The sequence below is a fragment of the Seriola lalandi genome, unplaced genomic scaffold, assembly GCF_002814215.2.
Source record: "Seriola lalandi dorsalis isolate HSWRI2012SDOR001 ecotype SW California unplaced genomic scaffold, Sedor1 jcf7180002054560, whole genome shotgun sequence".
In the NCBI taxonomy this organism is placed as follows: Eukaryota; Metazoa; Chordata; class Actinopteri; order Carangiformes; family Carangidae; genus Seriola; species Seriola lalandi.
In genome coordinates, this window is record NW_019525113.1 from 1,083,247 (window position 1) to 1,098,381 (window position 15,135).

A 15,135-nucleotide genomic window follows, 5' to 3' on the forward strand; every position below is an offset into this window, starting at 1 on the left:
CTACAGGCGTATACAATTGCATTTATTGTATAAAGACAAGAACACAGCTTGGGTAACTGGTCATAATCAGATTTTCATTTTCAGGTAGAAAAAAATGGGTTTGAAAGAACAGGATTTAACTACTGGACTCAATGAACAGCCATCACAATGTGATAAAAAAAAAAACTGCACATACAACTACTCAACAAGAGTGGCAAAATATTCTTTTCAAAGACTGGATTAACGCTTAAATACTACATTATCAACACCTATAAAAAAAATGTTCCATAATGTTCAAATTCTATCAGAGTAAATAAAACGTTCTCATTCGGTAACTGAAAAATAAAAAGCGAGATGAAAGAGGGTAATGAAGGTAAAAAGCATGCATTTTGTTCTTTGTTAAGCTTCTCGAAACACGCAAAATTAATCAGGCTTTGCTGTATTTTTCCCGCCCGGTCTCTTCTTCACACTATGCATCCTAGAAATATACAAATACCTCCTCAATCTGTAGGAAATGTGGAGTTTGCAGTTCAACAGACATCCACATTCAATGCATAATGATAACATTCATTAAATGTTTGATACCTATCATCTACCACCTCACAGTCACTGCTTAGAGTAAGACTTCATTCAGTAAAAAAAAAAAAAAATGAAAAGACATCAAACTGTATACAGTTTAGGTGTACATTGATTGGTGAGGAATAAAGGATACGATGTTAAACCAGACAGAGACAGTTATGGTTGATGACATAAGGTGGAACTGTACAAAAATCGATTTTCTGCAGAGGTCAGAGGTGTTTAGGACACAGGTGGATGCAGGTACAGATGTAGGGCAAAGCTACTGGGAACCAGAAGATGAGCCTTGGTTGCCCTGTCCAGGGTAGCTGCCGTACTGGCTGTAGTACTGGTTCCACTGGTTCTGGTTCTGGTAGTACTGCTGCCACTGCTGAGCATACTGGAGGGGAGAAACAGAAAGAAAAACATGTTAACATTTTTTTTTAAGCGAACTGTCACTGCATTTCTATTTTGTGCAACGCAGCAGGTCATTTTCAGCAGAAAGAATACTCCACCCTAAATCTTATGAGCATGAAACATTAAACTCCTGCAGACTTAAAACTTTAAGGTGGCTTCAAAAGGTTTGAAGAAAGCGTGCGTAGATTTCGACTCCCCATTCGTCTTGTGTCAAATGTGACAATCAGAAAATTAAACGAGAGCATACAGGATATAAATTAGAAAGGTGCAGCAGTTTTGATACATTTTTCTACAGTGAAAAATAAATAAAATAAAATAAAAAAAATATGATCTATTGTAACTGCACTGAATTCATGCTGACCACGGTCACTGCCTTGGTTTTTTTTTTTTTTTTTTAAAACAACACAAAATGGCGGGTTTGGTTCTGTGTCACTGTCCATAGTGTTGGCAAGTCAACTGAGGATCCTTTTGACCTAGCTTAGCGCAGAGCTGTACCCTCTGACGGCCCCATCACTCACTCCATCATCCCATTTGGGTTGACTGTCATTACTCTTCAACTACCTGCTGATATTGCTGGTTGTAGCTCTGCTGTTGCTGCTGCTGCTGCTGTTGCTGCTGCTGTGGCTGTGGCTGCTGCTGCTGCTGCTGCGGCTGCTGCTGGTGGTGGTTGTAGGTCTGTGCAGTGGTAGGTGTCTGGCTGTAGCTCTGGCTGTATCCTGGGTACTGACTGTAGTTGCTGTAGTAATTCTGGTTGTAGCTGCCTTGGTTGTACCCTTGATTGTAGCTCTGGCCGTAGCCCTGGTGAAGAAGCAAAACATTCATGAGGATAGATTAGTTTAAAATTAAAATTAGGTTGTTTAATTTTAACATTGCTCAAATTTTACACATAAAGGTGATGCCCAGTACCTGGCTGTATCCTCCCTTGTAAGGGGCTGGGCGATTATAGCTTCCTCCCGACTGTTGGTTGCGGTTATACCCACCGCGTGCATCAGAACCTCCATCACGGTAACTGTTGCCCCAACGATTCTGATTATAGCTGCCACGGTTGTAGCCTGCCAAATAAATAGACATTATCTTGCAACAGTAATACACATAGGTTCAGTGTATACCAACACACACGCCCCAGTTACAGCCTTACCTGTTGTTAAAGAACCTTCAACACTCATCTTACAGGACAAAGACATGTAGCCATGTGACTTGAATGTAACCAACATACTATTGCTTTAAGTGATCAAGAACAAACATGGTATGAGGTATGCCAACTGCCTCACTCACCTCCTCTGTATCCACTGCCACCATCTCCACTGCGGTTTTGGTAGCCACCACGGGACCCATCACGGTTATCATAACGCTGGAAGCTACCGCCGCCGCGGCCGCGGAACCCAGCCTGCCTGTTGTCAAAGCGTTTCTCAGGGGGCGGGCCAGCCTTGCGGCCCTCTTCATTGTATTGCTTTAACAGCTTTTCAGCCTCATCTCGCTGCAGCTCAGCGAACGTCACCGCCTCCAGGAAGTCGCAAGCCTCGGGGATAGTAAAGTTGGCTTGAAGATTGACAGAGGTGACCACAGGAGGAGGAGAAGAGAGAGACAGCCCATCCAGCAAGAGATGGATGGAGAGACGGAGAGAGAGAGGGGTAGAGGGTTGTAGTGAAGACCAGAGCAGCCACACCACCGGAAAACAAAATGAAAAATAATTACTACCATACAGAGGCAGTGGAAATCATTGAGAAACTAAGAGCAGATAGATGAAAGCAGAGGGCAGGGTAAAGGGAACAAACATAACCTCCAGAGGAACATGGAGGAAACATTTGTTTAAGCAGACACAGGGAAGGGAGGAGACTTCAGTAGAGGTGGGGAGGGGGACAAAAAGGACAACTAGAAGGTTGGTGAGAAGAGGAAACAGCACTGCAGACCAAGGTAAGTTGATGTAATGCTATTACAAATTAACTTCCAACAACTTGAGCATGTGACTGCTTGTAAGCTTGCCATTTGGAAATATCATTTTCCGGGAAGCCAATTGTGCAATAATGGCTCTACGATTACATGACCTCAACAAGGCCCAAGTCTCAGTTTGCAGTGCATTAGAAGTAAGCTGAATGGCAAGTGGCAGATAGAGGGCAAAAATAAGGAAGAATCAAATTCATGTGGACTGTTTAAAAATGTCCAAGTCTGATATCTGGCCAAAGGCTATGATAGGGGAAGGGGGTAGGGGGAATCTTCCAAGTTTGATTTTAGAGACAACACATAGAAAAAGTAAAAAGTAGATCTGGTGTTTTATTTGTTGTTTCCACAGCATTCCTACCTTTCATTTCTAAAACAGCATGATCGGGCACATCCTTCCCCTGCTCATTGGTTTGCTTTAATGTTCGTTCTTTTAAATCCTCGTCCGTGGGACAAATTACAATAGCCTTGCGTTGAAAACCTTCAAAAGGACGCATTTTTCGTCTCCTTGCTGATCCATATACATTTGTCTAGCAATGGTGACAAGAAAGAAGTAGAAGCTTGTTTGTTATTGTTTACTTGTAATGGCTTTCCACTGGAAGGAAGCTGGAACCCTGCAATAATGAAGTGAGAGAGGTTTGGCTTGGATGTCAGTCTACGTTTTTACTCAAGTGCTAGAGGCCTCTCGTCACTCCACAGACTTACCTCTGTCTGTGCATCCAGGTACCAAGTGACTGCTGATAAATGGCAATTATGGACATAGAGGGACCCCAAGAACATCTAAACTGACTATACATATTAGACAAGTGAGTTTTGACCAGTCAATCATAAAAACTGATATTTACCTAGTAGCTTATTCAATTATCTCTGCAAGCTGGGACAATTTGCTGCATTGTGAACATGTTTGAAAAAATGTTGTAGTTATTACTTGATACTGATACTGTGAGCAATTGCCAACGTATGAGGTGTGCCTTTTGTCCAAATGCTACATCACAAACTATGACCCAAGCTATTCTGCCCCTGCAGAACAAAACAAACAATGTAAATGCAAAGTTAGATACAACATGCAATGTTTTCCAAAGATGTCCTGCAGTACCTACACATTACGGTTACTCTTTATACGCTGACTATTTGGGTAAGGAAAATATAAATGTATATTTTATATATATGGTGAAAACAAAAAACACTACACACAAACTTAAATGCCATTTCTCATAAATGAAAAGGTTTTTCATGATTATTGTTGGTTACATGTTGAAATAAAGAAAATAGATTCTGTTTACCTTGCCATGCCATACTTGATTTAGTCTACTTTTACTATTAGCCATTTTGTAGCATTATGAAAACTGGGAACATTTAAAGTGCTGCATTCTTATACTATGCTCCATGATATGCTTCATCGTGTTAGACAAACTTCCTCCATAAAATTACATGAAGTGGAATTTATGCATAAACTCCAACATCTTGTTCTATCACTGCTGCTATTTGCAAAGCTTAACCACACTTCAAAGTACCAACTAATCCAGCATATCGTGAACTGTACATGTTCACTGACACATCCAAACTTCACTTTAAGAAATTGATATATGGACTCAAAACACTTAACACATCAGTGAGTGTTTTTAAATCTGCAACTGCTTCCACTTCAGAACTTGATCTTAATGATAAACCCTTTCTTATGCTAATTTAGAGGTTAAGTTCAGATTTCAAACTGCTGCAGATCTACACACATGCAGATAAGAATAAAGTGAGCATCATGCTGCGTCATGTTATTCAAACAGAGGATGTGCTGCAGTTATATACACTTTACCACACAACAGCAAAGCTTCTGAATGGAAAAACAACAAAAGTACCACCTACAATGAAACGATAGCTGTTCACTCAACAGTAACCAGCGGTTTCTACACTGACCAACGAGACACTAGAACACTATTCATTCTTAGTGTAGTGTTATGCTAATGTCACACCAATATTTATTTGACAACATCGGAATAATAAGGATATTAAATGATTTCTCCAAATATCATGGAAATGGTTTTACAAAATTTTACAAATTCAGTCACTAACAGCATCTGACAATTTAACAGTGAGACTCGTTTACCTTGTTTAACACCTTAAAGGGTATAACAACACTACAAAGAACTTCAAAAAATATTGCATACATTTAATTTGATTCCCAATGTTGCACCCTACCACCAAACTCTACAGCCATCTTTGGTACAACATTATCATTAACAACATCTACAAATAAAACCAAACCAAGCAATTCTTCAATTCAACAGAATATTCTCCCTCTCTGAACTGCCATTATGCCACAATCAATCTGATACACTACAAAAGCATGCCACATCAAAAACAACTTCCTATTCTGACGGGTCCCTCCAAACTTACCTCGACTTACCTCATCTTCATACGGATTCTAGTCCCACTCAAGACAACAACAGACAGATATAACCTACCTGCACATACTCACAGTATCCACTGAAAAGCCACAGTCCACTGCCAGACCCACCTACCTTTTCTCACTTTTGCTGAGCACAAGGATCTGAAAATCTAAATCCTGTTAGTCATTACTTACCTTCAGGGTCAATTTATTAAAAAACACACTCAAAAGTTCCATGTATCTCACTTAAAAATAGCTTTTAAAAAAGCTATCAACTCTGTCTTATTAAATTAGCAACAGAAGGTGTTTTTCTTACTCACCAGTCAGAGCTTACTTGTTTCTCAACATCTTTACATAGTCATGGTTTACTTGTACATTGTTGAATTCACAAGACAAACAATACTGTATTATGACAAGAAATAGCAAGTGCAAATATACTGAGGAATGAAAACATGAAATATTCTGTCACTTATGAGAGCCATTAATCATTTTCTTTAACAATGCATGACAAGCAAGTGACAAGAGGGTGAACAATGCTTCTTCTACTCTATAATACACAGAGCCACCCTGAAAGATAAATAAATAGTCCATTAGAGAGAGTGATCATCAGGGCACATTGACTGACTGTGGCGATAATCAAGGCAGAGTGTGGGTGGGAGGGCAGTACCTGGTCGAGGATGTAGTTGCGTCTCTTGCGGGCAGCAATCTCAATCAGCCTATTCAGACACTGGGTGGCCTGCTGTATCAGAAGATCCCAGCGCCCAGCGTAGTTCCTCTGGCGACGCAGACCCATCACCTGCAGAACGAACAGTCACAAGACAAAAATTATGGACTGTAAACCCTTTTGTGTATGTTTGTTTTGTTTGGGAGTGGTGGTCAAAACCAACCTTCATCTTGTCCATGATGGCATTTGTGCCCAGGATGTTGTATTTCTTCTCAGGGTTAGTCTCTGCGTGCTTTATGGCCCAAGTAGTCTTTCCACAGGCAGGCAGGCCAACCATCATCAAGATCTTCAACACATTAACATAGATAATTAACTCTGCATCAATTTTTGCTACATAAGTCCAGTTCCCATTACAATCAATCACAAATGTGTGTGATCTAACATTTATTTAATCTCTTTAAATCTAAATCTGCAAATCTAAATGTTGTGATTGATGGCGCTATTAACAGGTGTTTACTTTCCAGTCTTGCCAAGAGCTTCAGTGTGCATCAGATTTACAGTGTAAGAGGTAATAATACGCCGTGCAGCACTACTTCTTCAGGGCAGACTGGAAGCTACATTGACCTGGTATTGGAAAGTCACAAGACAGTCCTGTCGGACCAGCTGGTTAGCGTCTAGCTTTAGTAGATTGGTGTCGCTTTCCACCGCTGGAGACAGCTCTTGGCGAGAAAAGGAGAACTTGCAGTTCATCTAGATTGGTAAGTTAATGGCTGTTAATGCTAATGTTGGCTATGTAGCAACAGTAAACCTTACAAATGGCTCTTTTAAGATCAGTTTACTGAGATGTATTCCAACTAACATTATGGTATTTTTCTGTGCCAAAACAAAATTCTGATTATATTTTCTATGATTAATATTATAAAAACCAAACTAAAAAAAGGGGAATATAAGTTTTATAGAATATGTGCCAATTATCTGTATCAATTTTTTGTGGGCAAAAAAGGCCATAAACATTTAATTTCAATGCTGCTCTACCTCGCATTCAGATTTGCTGGCAGGTCCTTTCGTGCCTCTGATCTTGTCCTCCATCCCTAGATTGTGGATGTATGTGTATCCCTCTGGTGGGGGGAAGTAAGGCTCCCGCTTCTGTCCAAAGTTGAACTCAACAGCACAATTCTTCACCAGCACATGAGGGAACAGGGCACGGCCTGCCAAAGCCTCCTTGGTTGTCCGGAAAGCCACTCCCAACGGCACACCATTCTTAGAGTAGGCTATCTCCACCTCATCACCACTGTCAAAGTCCTGAAATAACAGTCATGAGGCACAAAGTAGCATCTTAAGTTTAACTTGTTAATAGTATACTGTCAACTACATGGACAAAAACAAGCATACATATTTGTTAAAACCACAAAATCAATTATGAATTAATCAAATTGATTCCATATTATCCATATATGATGCTATATTAAAAGAAGATGAAGTAATTGAATCACTGTTGCCAAAACTTACAATGTAACAGCCGATGACGTCGTTTTCACCAAACTTCTCCCCGAAGTCTGCAAACTTACAGTCCGCTGATTTCTTTCCTGTTCCTCCGTATCCAAAGGAGAAGGCCTCCTCGCCTACAACATGACAACATGAAATGCATTTGTTTCTATCTAAGACCACAGTTCTCTGTTTCAACAAAAATTCATCCACGCAAAACATCTTGATTTTTCAGACAGTTGCTCCTCTCACCAAGCTGAGTGCCGCAATAGTTGAGGGACCATCCAATTCTGACCACATGGGGATCTGGCTCACTACTGGGCAGGTGCTTTACTGGAATTTCCTCGTTGATCTGAAGAATGGAAGACAAGTCAGTTCAAAATCAGGCCTTGAGAAGACTTTCATCTAATATTTAGTGCTAAAAAGGAACAAGTCATAACACTAGTAGGTAGCTAACAAGCTTTAATGCAGTTGAGTTTTTTTAAAAAGTAAAATTTCCATAATTGTGTAAAATAACAGGGTGTTAAAACTGAGTTCATTGTTAGACAGTGTGGGATATTATCTCCTTTCTTGGTTCATCTGTATAAGGATGATGGCCTATATTGTTTGAAAGTCTTCCCAACCTTGCTAGTCTCCAATAGTTCCCATATGGTGTTTGCATAGACATCAGTTTTAAGGCCTAAAGAGTAATGTGATACTTAAATGTAAAGATACTGTATGTTAATAGTAGAAACAAACAAACTGCTCATACACTGTTTCAAAAATAACAACATAGAGCCTGTCTCATGTATCAGGATCCACTATGTAATGTGTAGACATAGTATACAGAAAAGGATTCTTTAAAGTTGCTCGGTGTTTCACCAGAGGAAACTCTCCATTAGAACAAAATTGTATGACATGCTGTGTATATTACCTTCATCTCATAACACACGCGACCCTGGGTGACACCATGTGTAGCTCGTGCACCAGCCCACAGGTAAGCAAAGCCTTCAATGGTCAATGGATAACCACTGTAGCGATCACGGGACACTTTGAAGTGCAGATCACAGTTGTCTGAAAAGAAGCCAAAACAGATAGTAAATGTATGTTTGTAAAAACTGGCACCACATATGCATAATTTTAAATGCAAAACGTGACATAAATATGCATTGCTACAATCTTAACTATGTGACTGTATGAGGCAAGTAGTTACTTGAACAAGCTTTGACACTAAAATGCTTCTTTACAATATGCTTCTTTCTTTCTAAAGTCAGTGCTTGCAGTGCCCAAACTGCAGCCTTACACATCTGTGTGATACTTTCCATGTACTGATGTGATTGTAAAATGTGCAAACATGTTCAAAAGAGATATCTCTAAAGCAGATGTCTGGCAATACACTAGTAGAAGGGGCACTGGAGGTTTTGGAGCATGTTAGGGTAAAAGCATCTGTCTACAGCTGTTGTTAAGGAGTTGTGAGATGCAAGACCATTCCTGATTTCCCTTCTCTTCCTCTGATAAATGGTGTAAACAGAATGTTTACTATCATTACAGGTTGCACACAACCCATGGCTTGTCTAAATACAAAACACTGTGGTCAGCTGATTCGCCAACTAAACAGAGGTCATGATTGATTGATTTTAGGTCGTCATAGAAAATTTTTGATAGTCATGGACCTGACCTTTGGAGAAATGTTATTATTGTATGATGATATTAATAAGTGGATTGGAATCTAAAGAACTAAACTGAAATTAAATTGTGAAGGCAAATGCTTGAGGAATAGAAGGCAGTCAGGACACAGCTAGAGGGCTCCAGCTGGGACGGCAATTCTTAACAGCTGTGACTACATTTTTCGCAAGTCATCTGTACTTGGGCAGAGATCTATTTTATCCTCTTACTTACATGTATCAATTGTGACAAGAGTGTCATCTATGTTCTCTTCTTCATCTTCAGCAGGGGGTTGCGGTGTGCGGGATCTGTACAATATAAAGGAGGTAAGAGGTTAACAGCATTTACGGTGACTTACATTGACAATGACATGCATTTCACTTATTGTACAGTTAGTGTGTTGTCATGTTGTGCTTATTTGGAACACCAGATGGAAGCCTAAATGCAAAATATCACAATTTATGATGAGCATACCTCTTGTCCTCACGGTGTTCATAATAGCCGTAGCCTCTATTCTCCTCATATGGTCTCTTACGGCTGTAGTGCCCAGCCCTGTCAGCTTCCACTTTGACTTGCTCAACCTGACCTGCGCCATCTTGCTCACTCTGCTGTTCTGTCTTGTGAATATCCAGCTGTCTGTCTTCAGCAGCCTCAGCGTCATCTTCCATTTTGACCTCCACTTTTATTTCTAAATGATAAAAGTACAAAAACAGTGAGCTACATGTTCAGTGTTACAACTGTCAAGCAGTAATAAGTAGGTCATCAAAAAGAGCATATCTGCAATAAGTCATTGTGATAACAGTGTAGTGGAGAGATGTTTCTGTGCCTTGGGCTAGACACGACATAAAACCACCACTAACTACAGTTGAATGGAGACTTCTTTGACAGCATCACAAAAATTTGAAAATGTGCTTAACCTTTGGCCATGTCGTGTTCCTGGTTTATTTCCCTTTTTACATTACGTCCCTGTAACCTCTGCTCATTTCCATGATGAATCATAGCAGTATTGCTTAAGTTGTGAGATAATATGAGCATCTATGACTCTGCAGACAGACACTCACAAGGGGCCCTATGGAGTTTTCTTATAAACAGACAAAAGCTATGTTTCATTTAAATATAGTTATGTTTGTTTACATCCATGTTCACTAGCTCGCAGTTTTCTCCCCTGCCTTTGCTGGTGCACTGCAGCATGTCTTGGCGTGTTAGCACCAACTGCTGATCATGGAATGGTGTGCCATGATTAATGGGGCTGTGTGTTGTGTCACCTGTGCCACATATGCATCCTGGTGCACATGCACGAGAAACAAAACAGGGACCCACTCATAGGGAAAACAACTACGTAGTACTGCTAGAGGTCTAAAACTCTGCACTGAAAGACAGTTATGATGAAGTTATGTCGAGCAATGCTATGAATGACGTGACATCACCTAACTATATGTACTCATAAGAATGATGAAGGTGTAAGTTATTCCATATCAAGGGATGTTACAAACTAAAACTAATTAAAAATAAATCTAATCGGGAGAAATGAGTGAAAACACATGGATGAGAAGACTATGTGTAGGTTCTTTGATTTAACAGACCTTAAGTCTGATTTAACAGACCTTAAGTTTGTTAAATTCCCTTGCAGAACTACACGTGAAAGCAGTTTAATTTGGAAAGTCTTAGCTGTTTTAACTGTACTGTTATTCTTGGTTTAGTTTAGATTTCTAAGAAGCTGTCTGTTAAGTCTGAGATTGTTAATATACATCTTAATGACTCAGGAGAAGAAGGTAGCAGCAAAGCAAACTGCACACCAACTCCAACTTGCTCTATGAGGTTACAGTAATGAAGTAAAGATCAAATCAAACCATCTTATTTTGTAAAATCATTGAAAGTCATAAGTTTTTGGAATTTACAAATCCATAAAATGCACCTATAGACGAAACACTTTGACTACAGGACATGATAGGGTTTCATATTGCACTTTTAGCTGATAAAATACTGAAAATCACCTTGTCTGCTCTCAACTTTCTCCTCTGGCTCCAGCACAGGCTTAGTCTGTTCCTCGGGCATCGTATCAGATTTGGGTATATCAACATCTGCTGTGAAGTCAGGCATGCTGTGACCCGAGTCTGAAGTGGGTTGACTTTCGTAAGGCTCGCCCTCTGGCTCCTCCTCCTCATAGTAACCGCCTGAATCTCTGCCCTCGTCTTCTTCTTCAGGGAGATCACCTTCACCTTCACCTTCACCATCCTCTTCACCATCACCATCACCGTCACCATCACCATCACCGTCACCATCACCATCACCATCACCATCACCATCCCCATTCCCATCATCATCGCCATAATCATCAGCTTCTGAAAATGAAAAGGGGAGATTCGAAACTTTTAGTTTTCCCTTACATGCATAAAAACAGAAACGTATAAACTCAATGCACTCTTGTGGAACTTATCATTATAACCTTATCATTAACTGCAAGTGCATTTTGACCTATTCAAATTAATTAAATACTTTACAATCCTGGAAAACACCTGTGAAGTGAATTATTTAATGTGAGTTCTATGAATGGTTACAAAATGTGGTTCTTAATTTAACTATGTCACAAGTCAGTAAAAAGAATTTAAATCTAAAATATTGGTCCGATGCAGCTTAGTGTGTGTATAAAAAGTGCACATATAAAATTACACATAAAATGCAAGGTCTGCCAATTATTGTATAATGTTTAATTTATAATTTAAATAAGGGTAAAGACAACGGACTGCTTAGTTTTACAATCACACATATAATCAAAGTTAATGTCTGATGGGAGAGAAAAATATCTAAAGAAACTGAATCAACACCTTGTCTCACTTGGGCATCCTCTCCATCTCCATCATCCTCATCTTCTTCATTGTCTTTTTGGTCCTGGCTGTACTCCTCCTCCTGCTCCTGCTCCCCCGGCTCTGTAGCATCCGCCTCAGCTTCTGCCTCCAGAGCGGCTTTCAATCTCTCCACCAAGTCTGCCTTTAGGCCCCTGGTGTCCAGGCCGCGGCGCTGGAGCTCCTCTTTTAATTCGTTCACTTTCAGTTTCTTCACGTCAACACTCATTTTGTTTCAGATGCTTTTCGTCTAAATTTGTTTACTGAGAAAACAGAGAAGTAGAAAATTGTCAAGTACGGCTAACAACACTGCCTCTTGCTAAGTTTCAAATCGATATCTGTTGCGCGGCAGTCTCAGCCAAACAGCCTACATTAGCTGGTTAGCAAGGCTAGCAGCGGTGGATTTACAGTGCAGCATTATACATTGTTCCACTACAGATCTATAAACCATGCAAGCCCAGGTTTATGACTAACCCTCGTCTGTTTAACTATTTGCAAGACCAAACTATCACTAGAATATTTGTTATGAATGTTATTAGCTTCTGGTTCTCGCTATGTGGCTAACGCTGGTAACCTTCTTAGCGTAACGGTAGCTAACGTCCCGCCAAATGATGCAGGACAAGTAACTTTAACTCCCAGAATATTCTAGCTGCAATCGTTACTCAATTTCTGCATGGAAGTTATGTAGTCCATGCATTGTTTGTTCAGTTTGTAAGATAGTTATGATGCAAAATAAGTTTAAAAATAAGATTGAGGCCTACCTCTTCTCACGCTAGTTGCGCGGGTCAGCAGTGGTAAAGATTGAAAGGGTTGCTTCCGCCCTCTAGCGTCCGAAACTCTAACCGGACGTTTGGAACAGTTCAAAGTAGGAAGTAGTGTAGTGTTTACGTTGAAGGCATGCTGGGTAATGTAGTGTCATAAACATAGCTACTGCCATCAGCTGAAACGGGATTTGGTTTGTTGTTAGCTCACATGAAGTGATGAGAGTGGGGTGATCTTAATTTGTGTGCAATGTGACACAAACTCCATCAACAGACAGCATACAATTTTATTTTACACCTTCCTTTTACAATTGCCATCACATCCAATATACAAGTACCAGCAAAGGGATACACAGTGTAAATACAATGTGACATGTCTGTGAAACTGCATGGGCAGATATTGTCAAAAACAATCCACTGTTGTGACCTGATGTTTTTGAGTTGCATTATATAATCTAGACTTACTCATAACTGAAGCCGATCAAGCATGAAAATATGCATTTCCTAAGTGATTATGGTCCATGAGGATCGCTGAAATAAAAAGTAATATGCTGTAGCTGTTATCAAATATATTAACTTTAGGGTCTAACCCTGTGTTCATATATAGTCAAGTCTTGTAATGGACATGCGAGATGAAACACAGAAATTCACTATGAATATCATAGCAATCCCCCTTTACAACTAGTTGCTCAAAACATGAGCTCATGATACCACCCAAATGTACAGCGCTTTGATATGCTCAAGTCCACCTCTTCCACCCTACTTTATGGGTTTAGGGTGCGTGAAGCAGGGTGGTCATATGGCAGCACTATGTTGGTGCACTCTTATTCCATCACACACTGATCAACAAACAATACCATGCCATATAGCAAAGAACTTATTTAATCACTTATTGGTGGGAGCAGGAAAGGACAGTACTAGCCTGTTGACCTCTTTCAACCGAGCTTCTAGAGTCTCTGTGGTTAGTGTTAGTTCTGCTAGTTCAGTCTGTAGGCTTGTGATGGTCTCATTCAGCTCCTCCTCTTTGCGGCGGGAGTTAGAGGCCTGCCTGCTGTACTCCAGCACCATACATCCACCACCTATGAGGAAGATGATTGCCTCTCCCAGCAACTCTGCGCCCAGCTCTGCAGCTGCGTCCTCATTCAGTGGCTTAATGGTGGAACCCCGAAAGCCCATGACCCGCATCTTTGCTCTCATCTCAATCCAGTGGTAAACTGTGAACACAATGAGCACATAGTACACAAGCACATGAAAATTAGGCTTTCAATATAAGATTTGGATCTTGCTCACAATGTGCCAGATGATACACATGAGAATGCATTTGTGATCAGAGATAGTTGTGTTCACATAGGTTGCAGTACGTATTGTGAATGTAAATGCAGCACTAACTGCCCTGTAGGATTCACAAGACAAATTTGTAGTGAGTTTATAGCACAACAAATTTCTCAAGCACGTTTGTTTGCAAGACTCAGGTTTTCATTCACACTTTCACTTTCTTTTTAATGTCTTATTCTTTGTTTACATTGCTGTGTATCATTTTGTGTGACTGGTGTAAATGTTATGAAATTAAATAGTTAATACTTCGAGCTAGGTAGGTTTTTCTTGTGAAGTCCTAGTAGAAAAGTTTTCTGGTACAGTACAGCACATATAGTATATTTAACATTACTTTACCTGCCATTTCATCAGTGTTTTGAACCACTTATAAATGTCTAAATAACAGAGCACGGTGCCTGATCTAAGACATTTCCATCTGATATTATAACCTGAACGGGACCTGGGGAAAAAAAAACATTCAGATAATTGTCCTGTCCTGTCCTAATAAAAGCAAAGGCTTCACTCTGTAACCTGTTCAATGACAAACAAGACCCTCCCTCTTTGAGTGTCCCTGGCTGCTATTGGTCGACCAGATAAACCGGTGAAAGTGATTGGGTAAGCGGTCTTGACTGATGCAATCCCATTGGATGTTGTAGCGATCCCCGCCCTATCCACCGTCCGGGTGTCTGACACTGAAATCTAGCGGTCATTAGTAGCCGTTAGCTCGGTTACTTACGCTGTGCCGGCGGTAGACATATGTAAGTTTTGAAGAACTCGCTTCTCCGGGCTCCCGCTTTTATCCGATTCGCTACAGGCTTGCTCATCTGCCTCACTCCGAGGTACAGGAGCTTGGCGATAGGGAAGGCACCAACAACCATCTTGGCGGAAACGCTTCACCAGTGTGGGGTGGAGCACGTATAGCTTACGCGATGACGTTGGGGTTTTTTTACGTTAAATGATTGACGTTAAGGTTAAGGGTTAAATGATTAACAAACCCGCCCATTTGTGGTTCACTTGGATCTGGTCGACCTAGGTAAATGTCGCAATCCGAAAAGAAAAAAGATAAATAAATAATAATCCGTGACGTAGCAAAAACATAACCTTATAGTACATATAATGGATATCTATGGCCTCTGATTGTATTTTATGCTC

General features: G+C 40.3%; 2 protein-coding genes across 2 annotated transcripts; both read right to left on the bottom strand.

The window, feature by feature from the left end:
* Position 1: 1 nt before the first annotated feature.
* Positions 2-12,765, bottom strand: hnrnpul1 (heterogeneous nuclear ribonucleoprotein U-like 1). The gene is made up of 16 exons (XM_023416080.2): positions 12,670-12,765; positions 11,891-12,171; positions 11,060-11,407; positions 9,540-9,753; positions 9,300-9,373; positions 8,335-8,474; positions 7,674-7,773; positions 7,446-7,558; positions 6,972-7,238; positions 6,160-6,282; positions 5,940-6,068; positions 3,251-3,419; positions 2,227-2,490; positions 1,858-2,003; positions 1,513-1,749; positions 2-934 (listed from the first exon to the last, which is right to left on the bottom strand). The coding sequence occupies exons 2-16, from the start codon at positions 12,135-12,137 to the stop codon at positions 818-820; spliced, it is 2,688 nt and encodes an 895-aa protein (XP_023271848.2). The 5' UTR covers positions 12,138-12,171; positions 12,670-12,765; the 3' UTR covers positions 2-817.
* Positions 12,766-12,942: 177 nt separating this feature from the next.
* On the bottom strand, positions 12,943-14,899 carry opa3 (outer mitochondrial membrane lipid metabolism regulator OPA3). Its single transcript, XM_023416019.2, has 2 exons — positions 14,720-14,899; positions 12,943-13,883 (listed from the first exon to the last, which is right to left on the bottom strand). Exons 1-2 carry the CDS (start codon positions 14,859-14,861, stop codon positions 13,555-13,557), a joined length of 471 nt encoding a protein of 156 aa, XP_023271787.1. The 5' UTR covers positions 14,862-14,899; the 3' UTR covers positions 12,943-13,554.
* Positions 14,900-15,135: the final 236 nt, after the last annotated feature.